The sequence below is a fragment of the Pogoniulus pusillus genome, chromosome 27 (assembly GCF_015220805.1).
Source record: "Pogoniulus pusillus isolate bPogPus1 chromosome 27, bPogPus1.pri, whole genome shotgun sequence".
Classification (NCBI taxonomy): Eukaryota; Metazoa; Chordata; class Aves; order Piciformes; family Lybiidae; genus Pogoniulus; species Pogoniulus pusillus.
The window spans coordinates 10,263,787-10,287,435 of NC_087290.1; the positions used below are offsets into that span (position 1 = coordinate 10,263,787).

The 23,649-nt window shown below is 52.6% G+C and overlaps 1 protein-coding gene across 1 annotated transcript in view; it reads right to left on the minus strand.

Moving 5' to 3' along the window:
* The window catches only part of LHFPL7 (LHFPL tetraspan subfamily member 7), a 65,658-nt gene extending 43,276 nt beyond the window's left edge, over positions 1-22,382 (minus strand). The window contains exons 1-2 of the mRNA XM_064166502.1: positions 22,095-22,382; positions 10,320-10,458 (exon numbers count right to left, since the gene is read on the minus strand). Of these exons, the coding sequence (XP_064022572.1) occupies positions 10,320-10,458; positions 22,095-22,382 (427 nt within the window). The remainder of the gene's footprint in view (positions 1-10,319; positions 10,459-22,094) is intronic.
* Between the last annotated feature and the right edge of the window lie 1,267 nt (positions 22,383-23,649).

The window sequence follows — 23,649 nt, forward strand, 5'->3', positions numbered from 1 at the left end:
CACATTGGAGCCCTACTCAGTTCCATCCCCTCCACGCAGTAACTCAGGCTGCTGAACGCCTGGCCAGAGCTCACCATCTGCCTGCAGTCGTGGAGGAGCACCGCTGCCTAATTCAATCAAAAGCAGGAGATCCTCGTTCCACGGAGTCGTAAGTCACTCTTCAAGTAATTATATTTTTATACCTCTATCAGGAGCAACAGGGGCTGCTCATTTTATAGGCTTTAGCAGCCAGAGCTGGGCTTTTGCCAAGGTTACAGCTTGGGGAGGAAGACAATTTAACATTTCCCCAGCCATCCAAGGCTTATCCACGCTTTCAGCTTTTTGGTTAGGCAAGTGAATAAAGCCCTGCAGGACCAAGGCCTTTATCCAGGCATGCTTTCATTGCAGAGCACAGCAAGTGCACTGACTTGGCCCTAAAGAGCTGACCAAACCATCAGCGTGAAGCTGATTCCCTGTGATGTGAACATGCCAGGGTTGCCCTTCCAGGGCAATGCACAGAGCAGCTTCTGCAGCCCAGCAAATGCTGCCTAACCAGGGAGCAAAATCCTGCTTATCCCAGCAGCTGCAGGGGTCACTGAGCTGCATCCCTTGCGTGCTGCCTTGGAAAGGTCAGATGAGATTAGGTCAGGGGAAAAGCCTACCCACTTACTCCATCTGAAGTGCCTGGGATGCAACTCACAGGACTAAAACTTTTTGTCTTTTTAAATTGTAACCTTCCTGAAGCCTTCTATTGCTCTTTGGGGTCATTTCTCCACCTTCAACACTTCCACTGCCCTCCAGTTTGTAGCCTCTCCCCAGCCAGCCATCCCTTAACACCACTATGCTCTCCTGGCCTACCTCTCCACCTGCTCTTTCTCTGCCCCAGATGTTCAGACTTTTTGGCAGATTTATTGCCTTGACTTTGAAGAGGACTTCTCCATGTTTCCATCTGTGTTTACACTCACTGCGGGGTAAATTTCTTCTCCTAGCAGATCTGTTCCTTACCAGCAGAGAAATGCAATTCAGCACAGAGTCAGACAGAAGTCAGAGCACATTTCCCAAGCAGCCCCTCACTTGGAGCCCGCACAAGGACAGAGCCCTCCACCAGACCCTGCAAGAAGAAAGCAGGAGGATGTGGCCCAGAGCCGCCTCGCACACGTCTGCTCTCCAGGCTGGCTCCCCAGCTCACCCAGCACTGCCTGCGCTTCAGGATGCTGCAGTCGAATGCTTACCGAGAGCCAGCAAAGCAGGACTGAAATGCTCCACATGCCACCCCAGGGGAAGACCTAGGCAGCCAGGACCCTGCCAGTCAGCCAGGGCTGTAAGTGCTGGAAAGAGCTCCTTTCTCCGGGAACTCGCACCTCTGTGCATGCCTGCCTTCCCTCAGAGCAGCGCTGGCTGATGCATGAGCACAGCCGTGACCTGCCTGGCCAATTTGCCACACAAAGGACAGTGAGCAGCTGCAGCCCGCATTTATCACCTCGCTCTCCAAGGCTAGACCAACACATCTTCACTGTACAGCAACAGCAGGGCCCACTAATGACTTTCCAGGTGGATCTACAGATAGTGTGAGCTTCATCTAGTCTCAGGAGAACAGATTTTGAGGCCTTTAGGGGTACGTTGCCCTAAACTGATATCAACCTTCAGTTTCAGGGCAGTATGTTGGTGCTGCTCTCAGTGATAGATATTGCCCTGCTCTGTGTCCTGACAGGTCCTTGCCTCCACATTCAGATGCCTGTTAAATTACAGCCAGGATCCAGCCAACACAGCAAACCTCTGACACCAAGACCAGAGATTTTCTTCTGTGCTGCTAATACATTGGTATAGCACATCATAACAAGCCAAAAACTTCCAGACAGAGAGGGCTGGCATTGACCAAAGCTCCCTGAAATTCAGGGATGAATGCATCCTTCCGTTGAGCAGACTGAACTGCATACTGGCCATGACAATCCCAAGCTCCTTGTTAGCATGGGAGAGGATGGGCAGGTTCTTCCCTCTCCGAGTTACATTATACACTCAGTCCAGATGGATGAGTCAATAAAGATGCTGTGACCTCTACACAATTGCTTCAGGATGCATGAAATTCAGCTAGGAGCTCCATTCCCCACAGCAAGGGAGGATATTCAGGTGGCCCTGGGATGGGATTTGCAAGGATCTGCCATCTTCCCAGCAACTGCAGAGACAAACATGAGCCCAGCCAGGGGCAGAAAAGTCAAACTGCTTATGAGGAGAAACGTCAGCCAAAGCATGGAACCACAGAGCAAGGAGATGTGCTTCTTCCCAGCACTGTGGGCATGCAGGCTGGGCAGCCACTGACAACAGCTATTGAATGATAGATCCTCTGAAGCTTTGCAGGATCTGTTTTGTGATGTCCTGGCTGTGTTACCAACAACCTGACCTTGCACCAAGAGGTTTTCTCCTGCAACAACCAACCAGCACGGTTAAGCTCCACAAGAGATGAACCATAATCAAAGCCACCCCTCCCCAAGAGCTCATGAGAGGGAACCTTCTCAGAAAGGTAGGGCTTGAAGAGCCCTCCTGAGCAGCATGCTGGGACCTTGAAAATGTTAGAATGGAGTAACCCTCCTGCACTGTAGAAGAAGGAACAACTGCCTGTAAACTGAACAGAGTGTCACAAGCAAAGGGAAGCAAATTCCCTCTGAAGCTCAAGTTCATGGATCCGGCATAGTGCTGGGATCCTTGGGGCTGGCTTGTATTTCCTCAGGGGCACAGCTGTGGAGGCCTGGTGGCACTTGGTATTTGTTGCTCTCATTTATTGCAACGCATTGTTGTTATTTACTAAGTACACTTTTTATGGGCTGTTACTGCATCCCAGTGCAATAACTGGAGTCTGAACTCAAATCCCTAGGAGAACTGTTAAAAGAGAAGCAATTCTGCCGCACGTTAACATGACAAGGCTTTCCCAGGTTTAAGGGAATAGAAAATATGCTTTCTACAAGTGGAATAGTTCTTTCTTGCAGTATAGAACTGCTCCTTTCCAATGATAGCAATGAAAGGATATTGCTTCTGTCACTGATGCTACTGGAAATGTATTGCCTCTCTCCAAGAAACGAATGAAAGGACATGGCTGGTTTAGCCTCTAAATGAGGCTACTGAGAAATACACTGCTCCTGGCACCAGCAGGCAGCTAGCACCGTGTCCCTGGCCTGAAGGGAGGGCAAAGGTACCAAGCCAGCAGGCTTGTGCCAAATGGTAAAACCATACCTGGAGGAAAGCAAGGCATGAACAAGGCAGAAGAAAGAAATGCCTGATGGAAATGAATCCCTAGCTTCTCTTGCCAAGGGTGAAGCAGGGCTCAGCTCCTCTACAGCACGGACAGGCTCTGGCCCCTTCTCCTCCAGCAGCTCTGCACCGTGTATGAAATGAGCTGGAAGCTCAGGGGAGGCTAAGCTACACTTCACCTGTGGCAGGGAGCCTGCCTGTTAGGAAAGCTGCCAGCACTGCTCCCTTTTAACACTAAGTTTAATGGTCTGGCTCCCCACTGAAGATTTTAGCTTTGGAAAATACAATCACAAAATGGCTCTGGAGCCAAGATGATCTGTCACTCGAGTGTGTGCACTGAGGGGAGCACAGGGAAATTACTGCTTCTGCAGGAGTGAGAATTTCCTCTGCTGAAAGGCTGAAGTGGAGTTGATGTTTGTGGTTCCATTTTCACGCTTGTGTATCTGGCAAATTCATTTTACTCCTCCTCCAACATCCTCCCAGGTGACACTTCCCAGTTGGAAGGTAGACAGAAAAAAAGTCAATGGTTTGAACTGGGGGCTCATCAAATTCTTGAGCATGTAGTGACTGGTGGAATAACATCATCTGGGCTTTGGTGCTGGTGCCCAGTGTCTCCACAGGGGTCACAGCAGTCCCTGCTCCAGGACACAGCAGCCCAAGGCCCAGGATGATGATGGCTTTTACAGAACTGAATTCTGGAGCAGCTTGGCAAAGAGGTGCAGCAGAAAGGGACTCACATCAGTGCAAGTGACAGAAATGAGCACAGGTAAGTCAGGCGTAAGCAACGTTGGTGCCGGCACAAAGTACCTCTTGGGCTGGGCTGTGGCGGAGCTCCCTCTCCAGTGCCCTGGCAGCGGGCTCCTACCATCAGATATTTATTAGTTGTGTCAGGAATTAGTGAGAGTTCACTGACTGAATAATAATGTGCCAAAGGCAGTTCTTCAACTTTGCTAATGTAATTAAAGACAGCAGGGGGAAAAGCCTTGCACTAGGAAGGGAACCGAGGTCTCTGACTTTGTTGGTTGCTGTCTCTATTGCAAGGGCAAGAGGTGAAACGTGGAGTGGAGAGGGTGAAAATGGCCATGAGGACTTGAGCAGTGATGAGGATCGTGCAATTGCTCTCAGGCATGATGGGAGCATTGCTCACTCCAGAGAAACAAAAGGGGGAAAGAGAAGAGCTGCCCTTGGACCCATCTCTGCGTTCAGGTTTTATGCTGCGGTTTTTAATTTCATGCCCGAGCACCTTGCATCAAGGCTGGGCTTCATTTTTGGTGTTTTTCCTCTTGCTTAGCCAAATCTTGCAGTTTTGGGGGACCTTTGTGAATGGCTACATTCTCTAATGCTGCTCTGGTGACAGAACACAGCCAGCAAGGTCACTGCCTCAGGCCTGACCACGTTTTTAAGCCCCACAAAGAGGGACCATATGGGCTCTGTGATAAAAGCCAAGATGCTATTTTTAAATCGAGGATGAGGGAAGCTTTAGGTAATTTGAAATCCAATCAAGGCCTGGACAACAGGGTGCTGCTCCCCACCCAGCCTCTGCTGCCAAGTTCCTCTTCCAAGTTCCAGGGCTGTCTTCTGACAAACAACACTCAGCGTCAACAGGATGGAGCTCTCGGGTGCCATGGCCACAAAAAAGCCCCATCAGGAAACAGGCTGCAGGTCAGCTCCTGGCCTGGGCTGTGTGGGAGGGGGTAGGAAAGGCTGTGGGGTCTGAGACCAGCTCCAACCCTCATCTCCTTGGCCAGCCCTGAACATTTTTAGTGTTAGTCCCAGTGTTGGCCAACCAACTCCAACCTGTCCCCTGCCTTGGGTGATGTCTGCTCCGTTTATGCCTCCTCACAGAGGTGCTGCTGGGGCTGGGCTCTGGCGCTGCCTCCTCACCATCCTGTGGCTCCTGCAACACCCTCAGATATTGATGTCCAGCAGTTGCAGCAGCTGCTGGTGCCACAAGTCCTTTAGTACATCAGAGGTGATATTTGGCAGAGTGCCTTCCTTAGGCCATCATCTCAATCATGATGCCTTGATGAGGGGCAGGACAGGAGGGATCTGAAACCTTACAGGGAACTGCTACAGGTGCAGACTGGCCCTGCACAAAGACGGGTGTGAAGCTCTGTCAGCTCACATCTTTTGCCCCTAAAAATGCAGCACTTGAGCTACAGAGCAAGACACAAAGGCAAGAGGAGCAGCTCTTTCCCAGCTCATTGCAGCAGCACTCCAAAACTGCCTCATGTGGTGATGATGGCAGTGAGCAAGGGGAGACTCACAGTGGTTTTAGTAGCAGGTCAGCAATTACCAGGCAGCTATGATGCCTCTGCTTGCTGCCACCGTGGACATGCTAGCACAGGTTGGAGTACCCAGACACCCTCTTGGTGCTATTTTTATCTAAGATACTAATTACACATTACCTATATGGCCCTAGGCTGATCAATATCTGTCTGAGGGATCAATACAGATGTGGGTGATGCTGCTGCTTGCCATTCAGCACAAGCTGTGAGAAGCAGGGCACCATCGATCCCAAGGGTGGGCTGAGTGGCAGGGCAGAATGGGAGGCACAATGGGGGCAGTGATCACAGGCTGCCTTCCTAAATAACACTGACACAGAAACTGGGCAGCCCCCTGGCCAGGGACCTGCCATGCATCCCAAGTCTAGGGCAAACCTCTCACCCGTCCTACAGAGCCTTCCCTTGGGAATGGCACAGTCCATTTTAGTCTGGGTTGCTTTTCAATTCTTGGGAAATGACACATCTTAAAGGATTCACTCTGACCTGAAAATGAACAATTCTCCCTCTTCCTGTGTTCTTAGCTGATGATCATTGTCTTAACTACTTCAGAAAGCACAGAGCCTCCTGCATGATGCTTTGCTGCTTAACTAACCTAAAGCTACGTCCATCTCTGTAACGCCACCGTGCTTCTGCCAGTAAGAGGCATCCTGGCTGCAGAATGCAATCACATTTTGTAGAAAGAAACTCTTGGGACTGCCATGAAATTTGGGCTTAAAGCACAGCTCAGTAAGGGAATTGTGTAACTGGGAGTTTCTGCCTGTCTCACTGGAGTCTTCTGACTGTTCTGATTCTGTCGCAGCGATGATGGGGAATTGCTCTATGAAATAAAAAGAGCCTTGGAAAGGCACAGCAGGTCAGGATCAGTTGCCCTCAGCGCTGGGTTTGTCTTAAGCAGTAAATTGATGGTGCTAGGATTAGACAGTGAGCAGTGTGGGGTGAAAGCAAAACTCTCCCTGAAGGCTTCCCTCCTGCTCAACTGTGCTTGTGTCCTCAGTGAGGTGCAAAGCTCTGCAGGCTCCTCCTGTCAACAGGCACATCTCAGTGACTAGGGAAAGGATCAGCAGCTATGGTGTAGCTGGGGGTGATCCAGTTATTAACCACTGATGGACTGGCTACCACTTGCCAGCAAAGCAAGAGCCCTTTGCCTGAAAAGCACATGGTGAAATGCTTCCAAAAAGCAAAGCCATCCTGCTTTGTTTTGTTGGTTTTTTTAAATTGAGTTTTTTTAGGGTAGCAAAAGGAACTGTGGAGGGAGACTGCTAGTCCCTGCTGCCCACCTACCAAGACTTGTTGCTTTTCCTAAGCAGTAGATGCAATCAGCTTTGGTGCCAGAGTGCAGCCGCCAGCAGCTTAATGCAACAGCAGATCCCTAATCTGGCCCTTACTGCCACAATACCCAGAAGCAGGAAGCTGCCCAGATCTGCTATTTGGGGTCTGCTCAGCCTTGGTGGCAACCTCAGTTTCCACTAGTAGTGAGTCCCAATTCCCTGGAAAGGCCATTCCCATGGAAGCACAGATGCCCCTGGGCCAGGAGCAGAAAAGAAGCTCAGCAGAGGTTGCTTTAGCACTCAGCAACCCTGGCCTTCAGGACACTCCCCTAGTGTGGTGGCACTGTGTGAAAGCTCAGAGCAGAGCCCTAGGGCTGCCCATGGCATCAATGACTGGTGCCCATGGGTGAAGCTGGTGCCCCAGGCTCTGTGATGACCCCATGCTCCTTCCATCAGCTTCACCACTGGCAGTTCATTGAGAACTGCTCTGAGAGCTTTGCAGAGGCAAACTGTCATGTCCAGCTCTAAGCTACAGACCCCTGGCACAGCAGCTGAGAGCCACTGGAGAGGTTCTCCAGGCACAGCCAGCCCTGGAGAACATCCTCAGCCCTTCCTTTACAATCCCCTACAGCAGGAGGCATTTCTCCCTGGAATTAACTCCTATTTTTAAAATGCCAGCAAAGAGGCTTTTGCCGACAAAGGGCAGTGGCAGGATTTCAGCTGTGCACCCGTCTGCACTTTCTGTCCCTGGGGTTAGCAACGGGCTGCAGCTGGGGGCAGCTCGGCTGCTCCAGCCTCTCTGGTGAGCTGGCACCATGCTTCAAGAATAAGCCTCACCTCTAGGTTTTCAGAGGAAGCTTTGATTTCGCTTGTAGGGTGTGAGAGCTGAGCAAATGTTCTGGTTTTTTCCTTCCCGTCCTCCCCAGTTGCTCTGCTGCTCATTTACTCTTTCATCAGGGACCATCCTCCTGTCGCTTGTGTGGCTCTGTTGTTTTTTTAGCAAAGGGGTGGATGCAGCCATCAGGAATCACATGTTCAACGTATGGTGGCAATTAGCCCGGCTCTGAACCCTGATGGCGTGTCTGCGTCTGCAGCTAATGCTCTGCTCTATCTGCATGAGGTTTCTGTCTTCCTTCTGGGGCTGGAAAAGACACAACCTGGATCTTTGCAAAATTAGGCAGGAAAGTGTTAAAGGCACCGCGTGAGTCTGGCTGCCCCTTGCTGTGGGGCTGCTCTCAGGATTGATTTTGGTTCAGCTCAGCCTCTGCACCTGCATCTATGTGAGTGTGGCTCAGGGCATCTTTCTGATAGAGCGTGGAGCCTGTGGGGGCTGATCCTGGGCTCCACCAGTCCCCCTGCTCACGCATTTTATGGCATGTTCCATGCACCTGGCTCTTTGTTAGGAAAACAGGGTGTCTGATTTAATGCTTTGTAGTATTAAGCTTGTTTGTGTCTTTACTGCTCTGCAAAATATCTCAAGTTGTTTTTGTGGGATGGAGAAATAGGAGCAAAATTTGGATTGCCAAGGGACAGTATCAAGGCAGGGAGAAGGGAAGTGCCTCTGGCCCCTGCTGTGCTTCAGCAAAACTTGGTTTGGGAGAAATGTGGACCCCTCTTCTCTCCCACTGCTGTGCTGGCATCTCATGGTGGTTTTATGGGGGAGGGGTCCCTATGCAGAGCTGCCTGCCTCTGCATCAGAAAGCTGCTCTGCTTGTTCTGCTTTGCTTCCTTCCTTCCCACAGAAACTCATCTGCCCTAAAATCCCTGCTTCTCCCCGTGAGCCAGTGTGATTTTTGGGAAGGAGCTCCTCTCACTGTCACCTGGCTGCAGCTGATTTCTAATGAAGAGCTTCTTCCTGCGGAGAATGGGGGACAGGGAGAGAAATTAGGAGGGGGCAGCCTTTCTGAATGCAAATACATTAAACCATTTAATTCTGTTGACTCAGGGCTGCCTGGCTGTGAATGGGAATTAATCCACAGCGAATCAAAATCAGAAAGCGCGATCCAAAGCGCTTAGCAAGGCAGCAGCAGGGCTCGGAGCTGCGCATTAGCTCGCTCCAGTGTGCCCAGGACGTTTTCATTTGTCAATAATGCTTAGAGCCTACAGTTTATTTACAGCCTGCTCAATATTACCAAACCCCCTCAGAGCATCTCATTTGTATTTATCTGCCACAGTCTGTTTCTTTTCTAGGGACTCTTCTTAATCCCTCTCTTTGGACCCGCTTGTGTCTCATTGCAGAGCCAGATGCAGCAAGGCTGAGCCTCCTCCCTGAGCACAGGTAATACAGGGTTATCCTTGTCCAGCCCACTTATCCTCTGCGTGGGGGACTACTTTGGAAGGCCACCCTGAGCCACCTCCCGGTGACCCACATCATGGGGTTCCTCCCTCCTGTGTCTTGCACCCAAGGGATGCATTGGCTGCAGCTCTCAGCCAACACAGAGGGTGATGGCAATGGGAATCCCCAAATTGTGGCCTCTAAGGGATGGAGCACAGGCAGGAGCTGCTGTCTCTATGGACTTGCAGCCCAACTGAGCTGGAGCAGCTGTGGCTAAAGAGCCAGGCCCCTCCATCTGTTTCCAAATCGGCTCCCATGGGATGAGCCTGGTGAAGAGAGTGTGTAACAGGATTGCCCCCAAAAGCTGCTTCAGTGCTGCTGGGCAGTTAGCAAAGCGTGGCTGGTGCTGAGGATTTCTCCAAGGGAAGGAGTTTATTCTTGGACACAGACACAAATGGGTGGTTTAATCTCTGTCATGGCTCACGTCCAGTTGGAGTTGTTTAGTCCAACACCTCAGCTCCAAGAGATGTGGCTCCCTGCAGTGGAGATTGGCCTCAGGTGGGGTTTGTCCCTCCACAGGTAGCACAGCGTGGCCTCAGGTGGGGTTTGTCCCTCCACAGGTAGCACAGCGTGGACCTTCTCCAGCTGCCTGCCTCACAGAATCATACAAGTTGGAAAAGCCCCTCAGGATCACCAAGTCCAACCTATAACCCTACTCTGCAAGATTCACCCTAAACCATGTCCCTAAGCAACACATCCAAACAACCCTTGAACCCATCCAGGGTCAGTGACTCAACCACCTCCCTGGGCAGCTCATCCCAGTAACCCATCAGCACTTCTCCAAGGCAGAAGCAAAAGCAATTGCAATAGAAATAGAAATGAATGCAGCATCAAGCAGGGCAGGGGGAGATATGAGACAGGGTTGCCAACAGCCTGTCTCAGGTGTGAGGCTCAGGGAGGAAAATCCTTCTAGAGGTTTAACTGCAAAGATGGCACAAATGGAACTGCAAACTTCAAAGCACCTGAGCAGGGGGCAGTAAGTAGGATCTGCCACCCAGGCTCTCTGCCTCAGACCTGTGTACTTGGGAGAGATGATTTTCAGTAGATTTTACAGGCATGGACACAAGATGCAGCTGATGAAGCAAGGGCCTCTCTCTACCTCAGCACTGGTTAGGGTTTGCAAGAGATGTAGGACACTGTGAATGGCCAGGCAGCACCCCAGGGAAACCCCATCCTTCCACCCCGGAGAGTGAAGTCCCCTTCACTTGCCTGCTGCTGTCTGCATGTATCCAGCCAGGGTGCAGACTCTTCTCTCGCAGGCTCCACCAGGCAGCAGGACAGCGACGATGGCCAGCAGAGAGCTGAGGGCCAGCAGGGCACAGCCACCCGCACACAGCACAGCGCTTGTCTGAAAGGACACACAGGGATGTCAGCAAGGTGAGCCCACACCACTGTCCCTGTTCCCCTTCTGCATGTAAGAAGTGTGGGTGGCTTCTCCCACCTTCTGCCTTCCCCCTTCTGTTGCTCACATTCACTGTCACATCTTGAGCCTGCGGTTCACCTGCCACCTGCTCCCAGGGGTTATCAGTATTCAGGCTGTGGTGAGAATAGCAAATGCATTACATGCATGAAGGGCTAAGTTAGTAATACAGGTGCCATTAGATGCCTGTGACACGTGTCAGTGCCTCCACTGAGAGCTGAAATGTATCTCGTGATGGTGCTTGCCCCTGCAAGCCTGGCAATTAGAAGTTACTTTGCCAATGAAGCTCCATGGTGGAGAACCTGCTGTTGCAAAGGTTTCACTGCAGCCAACCTCTGCCTTGTCAGCAACCTGCTCCCACCAGCTCACCTCCAGCAGCTCCACTGGCCTTTGCCTGCAGCAGCCATGCCTCTTTTACAACAAAATTGGGTCATTTGGGGCTGTTAGTCAAACCCAGCTCACTCTGTGGGATGATGTTTTGGGGTGACAGTGGCTGTAGGAGTGCCTGGTGGGCAGCATTTTCCTCAGGGGCTGGGGCACTGAAAGGGGAGACCACACAGCAGCCCATCCTCCTGCCATCACCTGGCTGGGGTGGAGCCAGTTTTGCTATTTAACATTCTAGCTTTGAGATTAAAAAGGCATCTGCATCTGGAAGTGGGAACAGGGATAATTTATGGCAAAGCCAGCCAGTCCTGGGCTATGGGCACCCAGCTGTTGCACTGTTGCTGTTTCTCTCCCCTTTCAGAAGACATTTCCACCTCTGCCAACAGGATGACACCGGCAACGAGATAGTCCCTGCCAGCGCAGCCAGGGGCACGGTGTGGCTGGCAGCAGTGCAGGGACCCATGAAGGATGCCTCCTCCTCCAGCACCCAGCTCGCAGCACCATTCGGACAGCACGAGGGCTCCTCAGCCCTGCGCTGCAGCAGCCACGTCAGGTCCTGTCAGTTCACAGCGAACGCCACGCAAGGCTCCTGGCTTTGGTGAGTCACCCTGCAGTAATGTCAGCCTCTTGGCTCCCTGAAGCAGTACAGCTGTAAGACAGGCCCCAGCCCCACCTGCCTAACAAGCCTCATCTTCATAACCTGTGCAGGAGCTGCCCTAAGGAGCTCAGATCCTACCTCCACCTGCCCTTGTCCAGACTTCTTGCCCTGCTGAGGCATTCTGGTTAGAAACACACAAATTTCCTTTTCCATTTCCCCTCTCTATCTGAGCTTTTGGTTACTGTAGGAACAAACCCAATACATTTTTCCATTTGCCACCCTCACCACAAGAGTAACAAAGCAGGAGTAAAAAATTTGCCAAATGCAAGTTATGCAGCAGGAGCCACAGGCAGGCTGGAGGGGAGGAAGAGGAATTGGTTTACCTTGTGATGGCTATGTAAGGTCCAAGCAGCTGAGAAACTCAACCAAATCTCCAGCACTAGTGGTGCTGCCTCACAGTTCTGGTACTGCCCTACATCTCTCCCTGTTATTTACTGCTGAGCTGGGGTTTAGGAGCTGAACTGGTTGGTGCCATGGTGGAAGAGCTCTGTTCTGCAAGGTCCTAGCCATGAGCTGCTGCTGCTCCAAAAATGGTCACACTGGTGTTGGTGAGAGACAGGCCAGAGGAGCATGGGCACCCCTGACACCCTGGTGTGAGAGTTACCCTCGATGCTGTGCAGAGAAATCAGCATCTTATTTACAGCCTATTTATACCCACAGAAGTAATGCAGACACTGTCCCAGCAATAAATTCATTCCTGCCATGCAGGGCAGTGCAAACAGCACCCCACAGAAATGCAGCGGCTGCAGCAGCAGGGAGATCTGCTCCTCTTCAGGGTCTTCCAAGTCACCAACACTCAAAGAAAAAAGTGTTCTTTGGTGCAACAGAGGTAAGGTTGGGACACCCACAGTGGCCTTGCCCCATCCCTACCCTGAGAGGGACTCAGGGGCTTTGGGTTGGGATGGGTGACTCCACCAGTGCAGGGCCCTGTGGTGAGAGCAGCCAAAGCCTCTGCTTCCCACCACTTCCAGAGCAGCAGCTCAGTGAGGAAATAGAGACTCATAAAAAGAAAGAATTACTCTGCCCAGCATCTGCATTTCACCTTCCACCCAGCAACATGCAAAACCATCCTGCTTTGTGAGGACCATTAATTATTTAGAGCAATGAATTTTTCAGCAGAAAGGGGTCTTGTGAAGCAGGCTTGTTCCTCTCTCATGTGAAGCATATTATTTTTAATGATCTAGGTTCTTCTTAATTATGGTAGTGTGAATCCCCTAAAAACTCCTGCTGAAAACAACCTATGAGCCACTCAGGCTGCTAATCCCTGCAGGAAGGTGCAAAGGTGATTCTCAGGACAGAACACCAAGAAAAAGGACACAAACAGGATGGGTGCAGGTGAGTGTTGTGCTGAAGGAGGAGCTGGATCTGGTTTGGGTCCTGCCATCACAGTTCATGCAGGCAGCAGCAGCAAGACTGTGGGGTCCTGGAGCCAGCAGCATCCTGATGGGCACAATGGTAGCCAAAAAAATTACAAAATCCAATCTGGACTTGGGAAAGGGAATGAAAGTCTTGCTCTGAACAAGTGTGTGAAGATTCATGTGGGCAAGAGGTGCAGGTAAATGGTGAAGTTTGCTTTCTGCCACGTGGGTGATGGATGCTGAGCCAGCTCCAGGCAGCCTCGGGGGTAGAAGGGCTAATGCATCTGAGCAGGTTTGCTGCAGTAGTGCAGGTGCCCCAAACCAGATGGCAACAGGGAAAGGCACAGAGGTCTTCAGGGCAGAATTCAAGAGACCCTGCTGCAAGCTGGTGGCTGTAGTCTGACTCCTGCATTACAGTGGTACACCAGGGCCAGAGATGCCTGAGCACAAAGTGCAAATTTCTGTCCCTAACATGTTGGCATTACCTGCCAAACACTGGGTGTGCTCTTTCAAACCAGAAATGGTGTTCTTCCTGTAACCTTTCCAGGGCCTTGTCCAGGAATTATTTCAAGTGCTCCTGCCCTGCACTGGACTCACACCAGCAGCTCAAACAGCTACTCACAAAGAAAAGGCTTAAGTTTGACGAAGTCCATGGAGCAAAGGTACCAAACAGTAGCAGCTAAAAATCATTTCCACTGTGCAGCCTCTTTCCTCCATGCTTGTGCCTGTTGCCTCTTGAGCAGAAAGGATGCAGGAAACAGGATGCAAAAAGTGAAACCCAAAAATAGACAGGAGACGGAAACAAACTGGATGTGTCGAGGCCATCTGAGAGAGCCCAGCCCAGGCAGGGGCAGGAAAAAGTGCATTCATCACAGCAGAGAGCACAGCTCCCAGTGCCAAATGGGCTGGGGGGAGCAGGACCTTGCTGCCTGCTGAGCTGCCTCTTCCCAGGCATCACAGACCCAAGTCCTCCCAAGGAGAGACTGCCCCCCCTCCCCTGGGGAACCCAGCAGCCCAAGGCACTGAGCTATCCTGCATCCACCGCACTGGGAAAAGACATAAAAGACATAAAACCCTGTCAGATTTTCTGCTCCCACTCCCAGGGAGATTAATTGTTTATCCCCAAACAAATTAATAGTCCCCTGGTGGGACTGTAAACATGCCTTTATGTAGTGTAATAAATTCCACTTAACAACAATCCCCTACCCGTTATTTTAATGTTTGACAGATCTGACACAGGCTGTGGCTACGACAGCCACTAAGCAATAAATCTCCTGATGATGCTCTTTCATTCACTAAAAAGAACCAAAATTCAAATGTCACACAATGGCCATCTTGGGAAGGATCACTTAATATACCTAGTTACATTTTTCAGAAGGTTAACCCATCTTTGGAAGGGGAGAAAACAACTCCAGTTCAGTAAATGAGCATTGAGAAATGGTAGCTGGTGTTTGGCTTGGAGATAAACCAAGCTGGCAAAGCTCCTGCCATTGCATCCTGTGTGCCAGGTCACACCACAATGCATATTAGTTTATTAATGCAATTAATTAGCTGGAATTCTTTGCAGGGAACAGGTTGCCCAGGGAGGTTGTGGATGCTCCCTCCTTGGAGGTGTTCAAGGCCAGGTTGGATGAGGCCTGGAGCAATCTGGGCTAGTGGGAGGTGTCCCAGCCCATAGCAGGAGGGGTTGGAACTGGATGATCTTTAAGGTCCCTTCCAACCCAAAGCATTCTGTGAATCTATGACTCTATGAACTTGAGCATTCCCAACAGCTGGGAGCGGTGGGCTGAGGGCAAGGTATGGGTACTGTTTGGGTATTTCAGCCCTGCTCAAATGCTTATGCATCTTTGCAAGGGGAGGCAGGAAACAAACGAGTAATTAGGAAATAAAGGCATGGGCTGAGAAAGAATGAAGGTCACAGCCTGTCTGGGGGTGAGGCAGAAGTGGTCTGAGAAACCCTGAATGAGCTGGAGAAAAACTGGCTGTGAAAGCAACTGCAAGAGAAGAGGCAGAATTAATCACAGCATCTTTTTTTGTTACATGCAGCCCCTTCCCCCCGAAGTCTATGTGATTAAATAGTCATTTAGGGAATATGTTCTGGGGTTAAACTGGGCAGTGCTGAACCTGGAGACACAGAAACCAAATGGACACCAGAGGTGTTAACCTCGTTTAAAAAAATAATCAGCACTGGACAGAGGTGCTGCTGGGGACCTGGGCTTTGGGGTAGCAGTGCCGGCAAGGATCCAGGAGGCCACGCCAGGGGTGGATGCTGGGAAGCAGATGCAGATATTGGCAGCTGGATCTGGCTTTTCCCCGTGGTTTAAGATGCCCCTGGCCAGGCTCCTGGCGGAGGAGGAGTCTGCCAGATCAAGAGAGCTGGAAAGGATCAGTGCAGACAGACTGGTTTCCCTTTGCAGGGCAGCAGTGACACTGGAGCAGCAGAGCTGCCTTTCCTTCACCCCAGCCAGGTCCCTGCGTGTCGCTGCTGCCAGGTCCTTCACTCTGAACCTTAACTCCTCTGCTTTCATCCACACGACGCAGGACAAGACTGCCCTGCAGCCGTAACAGCAGCGCCTTCTCCTTGGGCAAAGGTGCAAAGCAGGACTACCCTGGGCAAAGGTGCAAAGCAGGACTACCCTGGGCAAAGGTGCAAAGCAGGACTACCCTGGGCAAAGGTGCAAAGCAGGACTACCCGCTCAGGCCCGAGGGGAAGGTGTCTGGCTCCGCAGGAGCGCTGCCTGCGGGGGGAGGATGGAGCCTCGCAGCTTGTGCGTATTTCCCCCACAGAGTCACACAACAAACAGCCACCATCTGCTCGGCATTCGAGCCGCGGCCAGGAAGAGGATCCTGCACGTCCTCCTCCTCTCCTCCCCGGCAATTACCTTCCTTTTTGGCGTCATCCGAGAGCTTTCTACTTCCTATTAGATCTTCCCTCTCCGTGCTGCTGCTCTCATGCAGGTGCGGTCCCCGGCCCAGCAGCACTGGGACGTGCCTGCTGCCATCCAATGGGAACAGTGGGAGCAGATCCAACCTCTTAAACCAGCCTAGTAGCAAGGCAGAGCCCCAGGCGTGATGCTGCCAGGGAGATGGCTGATGTCTCAGACTCCCCTGAGCCAGGGTGGTTTGGTCTGGGGCATGGTTGGACTCTTAAAGGTCTTTTCCAACCTTAATAATTCTATGGCAGAGGTACAGAGGAGGCAGCGAGGCTCCAGCCCTCATTTCTTCCCCTTCAGGTGAAGGACTCAGCTGATGGAGACTTGCCTGTGTGTGGCACACACAGAAGGGTCTTTCTCCTGGATTTAGCTGCTCGTGCACAAAGTCCATGAAGCCAACCCAGACAGAGCTAAACCAGTGCTGGCCTGCCAGGTAACTTTCCCACTTTCAGGCTAACCAGAGTACTCCACACAAACAGCAGAGGGGTTAATGCCCAAGCCAATCAATCCAAAGGGGAAAAAAGGTGGTTTGTGTGCTGTGTTTTTTTTTAATTAAGGAGAAAATAAGGGACAGATAATATGCCTGATGAATTATGACTGTCTTTCTTTCAGTGCTATTGCATCTGGGGATATTGGAAAGCAGTTCCTAATGGCACTGTTTTATCTAAGAGGATGATGGATAGTGTTGAAAGGGGGTGGGGGGGTAAGGGGAAAAGTAAGACATTAGCACATCAATGGTGTGCCTGTGACCTCCATCAAGGGATTCGAACCAAGTTAATGAAATTTTAATTAGGCAGCAAGCAGTGTGCTGTGGCTGGGTACCAGATCAGACCTTCTTACCCGCACTCTGTTGTTAGCCTTCTGTGGGATAAGCCCTTTCCTGCTGCTGGCAGCAAAGCTGGGCTCATCATCCTGGGCCAGGCAATGTTTAGGTCACAAAGCTCTCCCAGCTGGCTTTGCCTTACAAAGTCAGTGGAGAGGAGCCCAAAGAGAGTGGAACTTGAAACCTCAAGATGATGTAGGGAATGTCCCACCACCAAAATGTCCCTGCCCTGTCCCCGTGACTCTGTTCCAGAATCTTCTCGGAGCCCTGCAAAGGGGAATTGAATGTTCAGCTCAGAATGTCTCTGATGCACCCAGGCAATGCCCTTCCTAAGGCGCGGGGGCTAGGACTTGCTATTTGTTGAGCAGGTTTGTGGGCTGGTAACTGACATCAGTGGCCACATCTCCTCCCTGCCCAGCCCCTGGTCCGGCAGTCAGACAGTGAGGCCGTGGCTAATACCCACTTCTCCAAGCCTTTGTTTAAGCAAAGCAGCTCCTGTCTCTCGTTGAGAGCAGAGTTGATGGAATTAATCCTTAGAGCAGCCTGCCTGCATTTGCAATCAACTTGACCCTCCATGGCCCACCTGTGGTCCTGTCTCAGCACCCATTTCAGCCCAGCTTAGTAGTGAGTGGTTCACTGATTCAGTGAGTCCTGGTTATAGTTTGCTACTTGGGCACTGATGCACAAGGCCACAGCCCAAAAACCAAGGCTTTTCCCAAGACCAGATGTTTTTTGTTCTGTTAAAGTAGATCAAAAGCTCTGGGTGGCTAATGAAATGAGATAAAGTCTACTGCAAGGCAATAGGCATAAGGAGGAAGACAGTGATTTCAGGAATTGCTGAGCACTTAGACCTCTTGCCAAGGTTGTGTAAGTGCAATTAAAAATCATACTGACTGGTAGACAGGAGAATCTGGGAAAGATCTGCTCTCCTGGGAATTCTTAGGCTGAGGAGCTAAAAGTTGATTTCCTGATAATCCCAGATTAACATGCTGGCCTGACAGCCTGCAGAGGCAGGGCAGGCTCTGCCCAAGAGCCAGTCTCACAGGTGGCTTCCTGCTTGGGTCACGCTGCAAGACAAGGACTCCCCCAACACTCAGTTCTGTCTTGTTCCAGACTCTGCTAGAAGAGGAGTGATGGATTTTCCAAATATCTTCCCATCTCCTCGAGCACCCCAGGTGCTGGGAACAGCACTGCTGAGTAGCTCTGCAAACCTGACCTCAAGGGGCAAATCTCAGATCACATCAGGGCGGTTGTGGCCAGGAGGAGGTTGCTCTCTTCTCTCAGGTGGCCAGCTCCAGAACAAGAGGACACAGCCTCAGGCTGCGCCAGGGGAAATTTCGGCTCGAGGTGAGGAGAAAGTTCTTCACTGAGAGAGTCATTAGGCACTGGAATGGGCTGCCTGGGGAGGTGGTGGAGTCGTCGTCCCTGGGGCAGTTCAAGGCAAGGTTGGATGTGGCACTTGGTGCCATGGTCTAGCCTTGGGCACTGTGGTAAAGGGTTGGACTTGATGATCTGTGAGGTCTCTTCCAACCTTGGTGATACTGTGATACTGTGATACTGTGAGTCCTGTGCTGAACCCACACAGTGAGAAACCAGCAGTGAAGGGTTATGAAACGTTGCTGCTGCTGCTGCTAAAAGGGTAAACAGGTTTACTGTGCATTCTCACCAGGCTGAATCTTTCCATGTCCTGCTATGGGCAAAAAAACTCAGGAAATACCTACTCAGGGACTTCCTGGGGCCATGCAAAGCCTTTACTTTGTCCTGAGTGGGTTATTTTGTGCTCTACTCCAGCAGGGCAGCATTGGCTTCATAGGCAAGGTTTTAACCTGGATGCCACGGGCCGACCGGCTCCTTTGTTAGCTTAGATTACATGCTTGGCAAAGCCTGAAAATAATTGCAGACTATCTGGAAGAACAAAAGTAGAAATTTGAAATGAAGCAGCATTGAGACAGAAACCCCTGAGCCAAATGCTCCCCCTTGAAAATGAAATAAATCAGCTCAGGATAAAGCACTATTCTGCAGACAGACAAACACACACTGAGATCTGGCATCAAAGAAATAAAGGTAGTGAGATGCAGTGAGGCAACTCAGACTTTGAAAGGCTCACCTGTTCTTCCCAGCTCTACCAGTTGGCCTCCTGACAGCAATCCTCTCACCCCATGACACCTGCATCCCTCAGGATGTCCTCCTCCAGCCCTGACCACTCCAGGTCCTCTCACAATGGATCACCCTTTTTATTAATTGTCCACCTAAGGGCTCCATTCAAATTCTCTGTGGCTCCTGAGCAACATCCCCACCTTTTCTCCTGGCTCCTGACAGGCCCTCTCCAGTCTCTGTCAGCTCCAGCAGGGTTTCAGCCTGCAAGAGACAACCTGGCCACCATATCTCCAGGCATCAGGGGCACTCTGTTATATCCCACCCCATCAAATCACTATCATGATGCTGAGCACGGTGCAAAGCTCCAGCAGCCTGAGCACTGACAGGGTTAAATTAAAGGTACCCCTGATATTAGAGAGCTACAAAGTAATTATGAAAGGAAGCAGAAAAAAAAGCCAGCAACTCTAGGCAGGCATGAAGGTCCTCTTAGAGAAGAAAGGCATGTTAATTAACCTCTAGACGTGACTCAAAGCATCGTTTGTAGCATGATTAGCATAATTCCCCAAGTGCAAACACACAACTGGCATTAAGGATCATTTGCAGGGCTGAAGGCTCCCCCAGCTCTTCATCGAATCGGCCCTTTCCAACAGGCAGTGTTTGGAAGGTAACTAAGAAAGCAGGTCTCAGGAAACAAACATTGCCCAGAGATGGACATCCTGGCTGCAGGCTGCTCCCACCCCCTGTGTCCTGCAGATGGGCATCCGCCCCAGGTGTGCTGTCAGTATCCTCTCCAGATATGGTCTCAGCATCTTCCCAAATATGCCGTCAGCTTCCTCCTCAGATGTGCTCTCAACATCCTCCCTGGGTGTGCTGTCAGCATCCTCCCCAGATGTGCTCTTGTCATCTCCCCGGGCACACTTTCAGCATCCTCCCAGATTTGCTCTCAGTATCTCCTCAGATGTGTCACCAGCTTCACACTAGAAGAGCTCCTGCCCCCACGGTGGCTTTTGCTCCCCTTGCCTGCTAAATCCACAGCTTCACACCCTCCTTACCAGCCTTCACCACTTCAGCAAGAACCTGGTGGCTGTTTTCAAAGGCTCCTAGACTCTGACCCACACTGGGCTCCCAGCTGTCATTTAAAGAAGGAGCAGGAGAATCTCCTGCTTGAACTTGTGGTCAGAGCTCACAGTGCCCAGCTCCCCCTGTCCTGAGCATGGAGGCATTTGGGCACAGAGGGCTGTGCATGCATGAAAGCTGAAGCTGCTGCCTGCCTTAGCAGAGCTGCCAGGGCTCTTTTATTATATTCCAGCCCATCACATCCCTGTCACAACAGGTATGCTCATCCTACTGTGGTGGAAAACTGGTAGGGGAGCACTTTGTCCTGAAACAGACTGCACTGTTTGTTGTTCATCGGTTACTTGGGCAGCATTAATAAAGGTGAAAAGGGTGTGTCACCAAACGCCCCTGTAACCTCCACTCCATGATATTGTTTGTCCCTAGCACAGCTCAAGCTCAGAGGTTTTCTGTTATGCTATATTGAGGCTCTCAAGTGTTTCCAGAGGCAGTTGGATGGCTGAGGCCGTGTGTAGCTGAAGCTTGTTCAAATGAGTCACTGCTGAGCTTCACTCTTATCTTGGAAGTTTGTTATTACTTGGAAGTGTTTATCTGGATTACACTGGCAAATGCAGCTGCACAAAGGCCAGCTGATGGGAAGCACGGCAGGTTTGCAGGGGTTTGTGTAAATAGGAAGCCTTTATGCAGCCTGTGCTTTCCTGTGCAGCACACAGTATTTGTTTTTAATGACAATTTTAAGGACCGTGACGGGATTAAGCAATCACATGCAGACCTGCCATGCTGGGAGAGATAACAGCCCAGCTTCACTGCAGGCTGAGAAACACAACTACTGACACCCATTGTGCACAGCCATAACCTCTTGGGGACTGAGCCCTCCCATTGGGACTTCTGCAGCGTAGTGACACGAAGCAAGTCAAAGCTCCTGAGTTCCAAGCAGCAGTACTGAAATCGCACCCACGGTCTCAGAGTAAGAAGCAAAGAATAAAAGGAAGGGAAAGGAAAGGAGGAAGGAAGGGCAGGGGCAAGCTAGGTGGTGGGATGCTGGGGCTGGGCATTTTATGGTCTACACACACACCCAGCAGGGGTGGGCAGGTCTTTGTCACCCCAGGGCACCACAGCAACTCCAAGCTCCCCCACAGGGCAAATGAGGAGGTCCTGGCCTCTTTCCCAAAATCTGGCAAGGACATCATCCCAGGCTGGTCAGGCAAGGGAATGGCCACCGCTCCACAGTCCAGGCTCAGTTTCTGGAACCTCCTGTCTCAGTGATAGCAGCCTCAGCCACCTCCCTGCTCCTCTAACACTGAACAAACTCAGCCAGCGAGCTGTTCTCAGTGCCTCACTGGGGAGCACCAAACCTTTCACATTTCTCCCCCAGCTCCCTCCCACACACCCACACAGGAGCTCACCCAGGTAGGCTGGGATGGCTTGAGGTATTGCCAGGGCCGGGTGGCAGGGTCAGACCTGTGGCATTGCCAGGGTCACAGCCAGGACAAGCACTGTGGCCCTGCCCAGGCTGCACTAATCAGCACAAAAGCACTTGGGGAGGATGGTGTGTGTGTGTGTGCGTTCTGTGCAGCATCCCAAGCATGGCAAACAATCCAATAAAGGGATGTGGCCCCACAGGAACACGCAGGGGTGGTCAGGGACAGGATATGGCAGCATGAAAGGGGATGCTTGAGAGCAGCATGGAAGGACACAGAGGATACACGCAGGCAGCACAGGGATGGTTGGGCCAGGACAGGGACGCAGAGGCAGCTGTGGGGGACAGGATTAGGAGATGCTGGGGAAGCTGAGTCAAAAGAGGGGATGCTGGGGTGACGACAGTGTGACCTTAGGGAAGCGAAGAGCACAGAGAGTCTGGGGCAGGTCTAGGGGGATGTGGGAGGGATGATGGGGGGGGGGGGGGGGGAGGATGCCGGAGAGCCCGGGGCACGTCGAGGGGGATGCCGCGGACGTGATGGAGAATGCCGGTGAGCCAAGGCAAGGACAGCGAGGATACCGCGGAGGTGATGGGAGATGCCGTAGAGTCCAGGGGAAAGCACAGGGGATGCCGGGGAGGTGATGGAGGACACCGGGGAGTCCAGGGAAGGGCAGTGGAAGTGCCGAGAAGGTGATGGGAAATGCCAGGGAGTCCAGGAAAGGGCAGGGGTGATGCCAAGAAGGTGATGGGGGATACCGGAGAGCTCGCGGAGCCCGAGACAGGCTAGAGAAGGTGTCGGATGGAGGGAGGCGCTCACCTGCCAGGAACCGGAGGGGATGTCTCCGAAGCCGCCGGGGCCGGCGGAGCCGTGGCAGCCTCGGGGTGGCCCGGCGCAGCGCCAGAGCAAGCCGAAACCGGCGGCGGCTCGCCCGGGCGGCAGCAGCCAGGCCGGGGAGAGGAAAGCGGCGGCGCAGGCGGCCAGGAGGCCGGCGGAGAGCAGCGCCCAGAAGCAGCCGACGCCGCTGCACATGGTGCGCCGGCGGGGCAGGGAACCCGCGCCCCGCGCCGCCCCCGCGCCCGCCACCGGTACCGGCACCGACAGCATCGGCGGGCGCCGCAGCGCGGGGCGGCCGGCGGGGCCGGGCGCGGGGCCGGCAGCGCTGCCCGCGCCCCCTGCGCGCTGCCTGCGCGCCGCAACCCCCCGGTTCTCCTCCCCCGGGGCGCGGCTGAGGCCGGGCGCGGTTGCGACACCCGCGACGGGCGGGGAGGGTCCCGGGAGGGGCGGAGGAGCGGAGCTCCCCCCCTCACCTGCGCACACGTTTTCGGGGGGTTTACGCCGTTTTCTCTGCGGAGCGGCCCCTAAAGGGTCGTTTTCTTCCTGCCCTTCGCATTTGTATTTTTAAAGGGCGATGCTGCGGCTTCCGCGGGCAGGGACACGCGTGGGGGCTGCGGGGATTTCTCTCAGCTCGAATGTCATCATGGGGGGGTTTGAAAGGCACCCACGGCCCCTCCCTGGGAGATTTCTTCCTCGGAGTACGCTCGCTCGGGCAGTATGAGCTGTATCCCTCTATCCCGCAGGAAGGATTCTCCCAGGTGCTGGGGTGGGGAAGGGAGCGGGGCAGAGCGGCTGCCGGCGACCGGGGCTCGCTCCAGGTGTAAAGGCGCTGCCCAGTGCAGTTGGGGTTTTAACATAGACATTCCGAAACTTCATGGATCAGCCAGGTTTTATTCCTGCTAAACCTCCCGGTCGCTTTGCAGCACGACTTGACCTCTCACGCTTCTGCTCTGGCGGATCTTCCGGGGGGGGTTCTGATCTCCAGGAGCTCAGCTGTCCCCCTGAGTGGTACCCACGGCCAGCAGCCGCACGCCAGAAGAGCCAGGCTCTCTTTAAGATAGAATAAAAAACACATTTACGCTGCACTAACGGCCTCGGGCGGGTTGCGGCCACTTACCGCTGAAACAGAGTTAAAGGGATTTGGAGGGAAGGGAAAAGAGCTTTTTCTTCACGTCCGGGGTAGGTGAGTCGAGGTTTGCGTCTCAGCCCTCGCAGGCGGGCGGCTCCGGGACTGCCAGAGCCGGACTGTCCTGGCGGAGTCCCTGCGGAGGCTGGCAGCGCAGAACCCGGGCGCTTGGCGCCCTCTGCTGGTGTGCGCCCAGACTGCTGGCGGACAGGCGCTGGGATGCTGAGCTCTCCGGGGCTGCCCCAAAAACGCAGAGATGGGCAAATAATTTGCACTTTACTGATGAATTCATGGGCAAAACCTCCAGGATAAAATACTGCAGTCGTGCCTGGGGGCAGTGCCGGAGTTTCACAGAGGGCCTCGGTATCTTTGTCTTGCACTTGAAAATGTTGCACATGCTTCTTGTCCTGA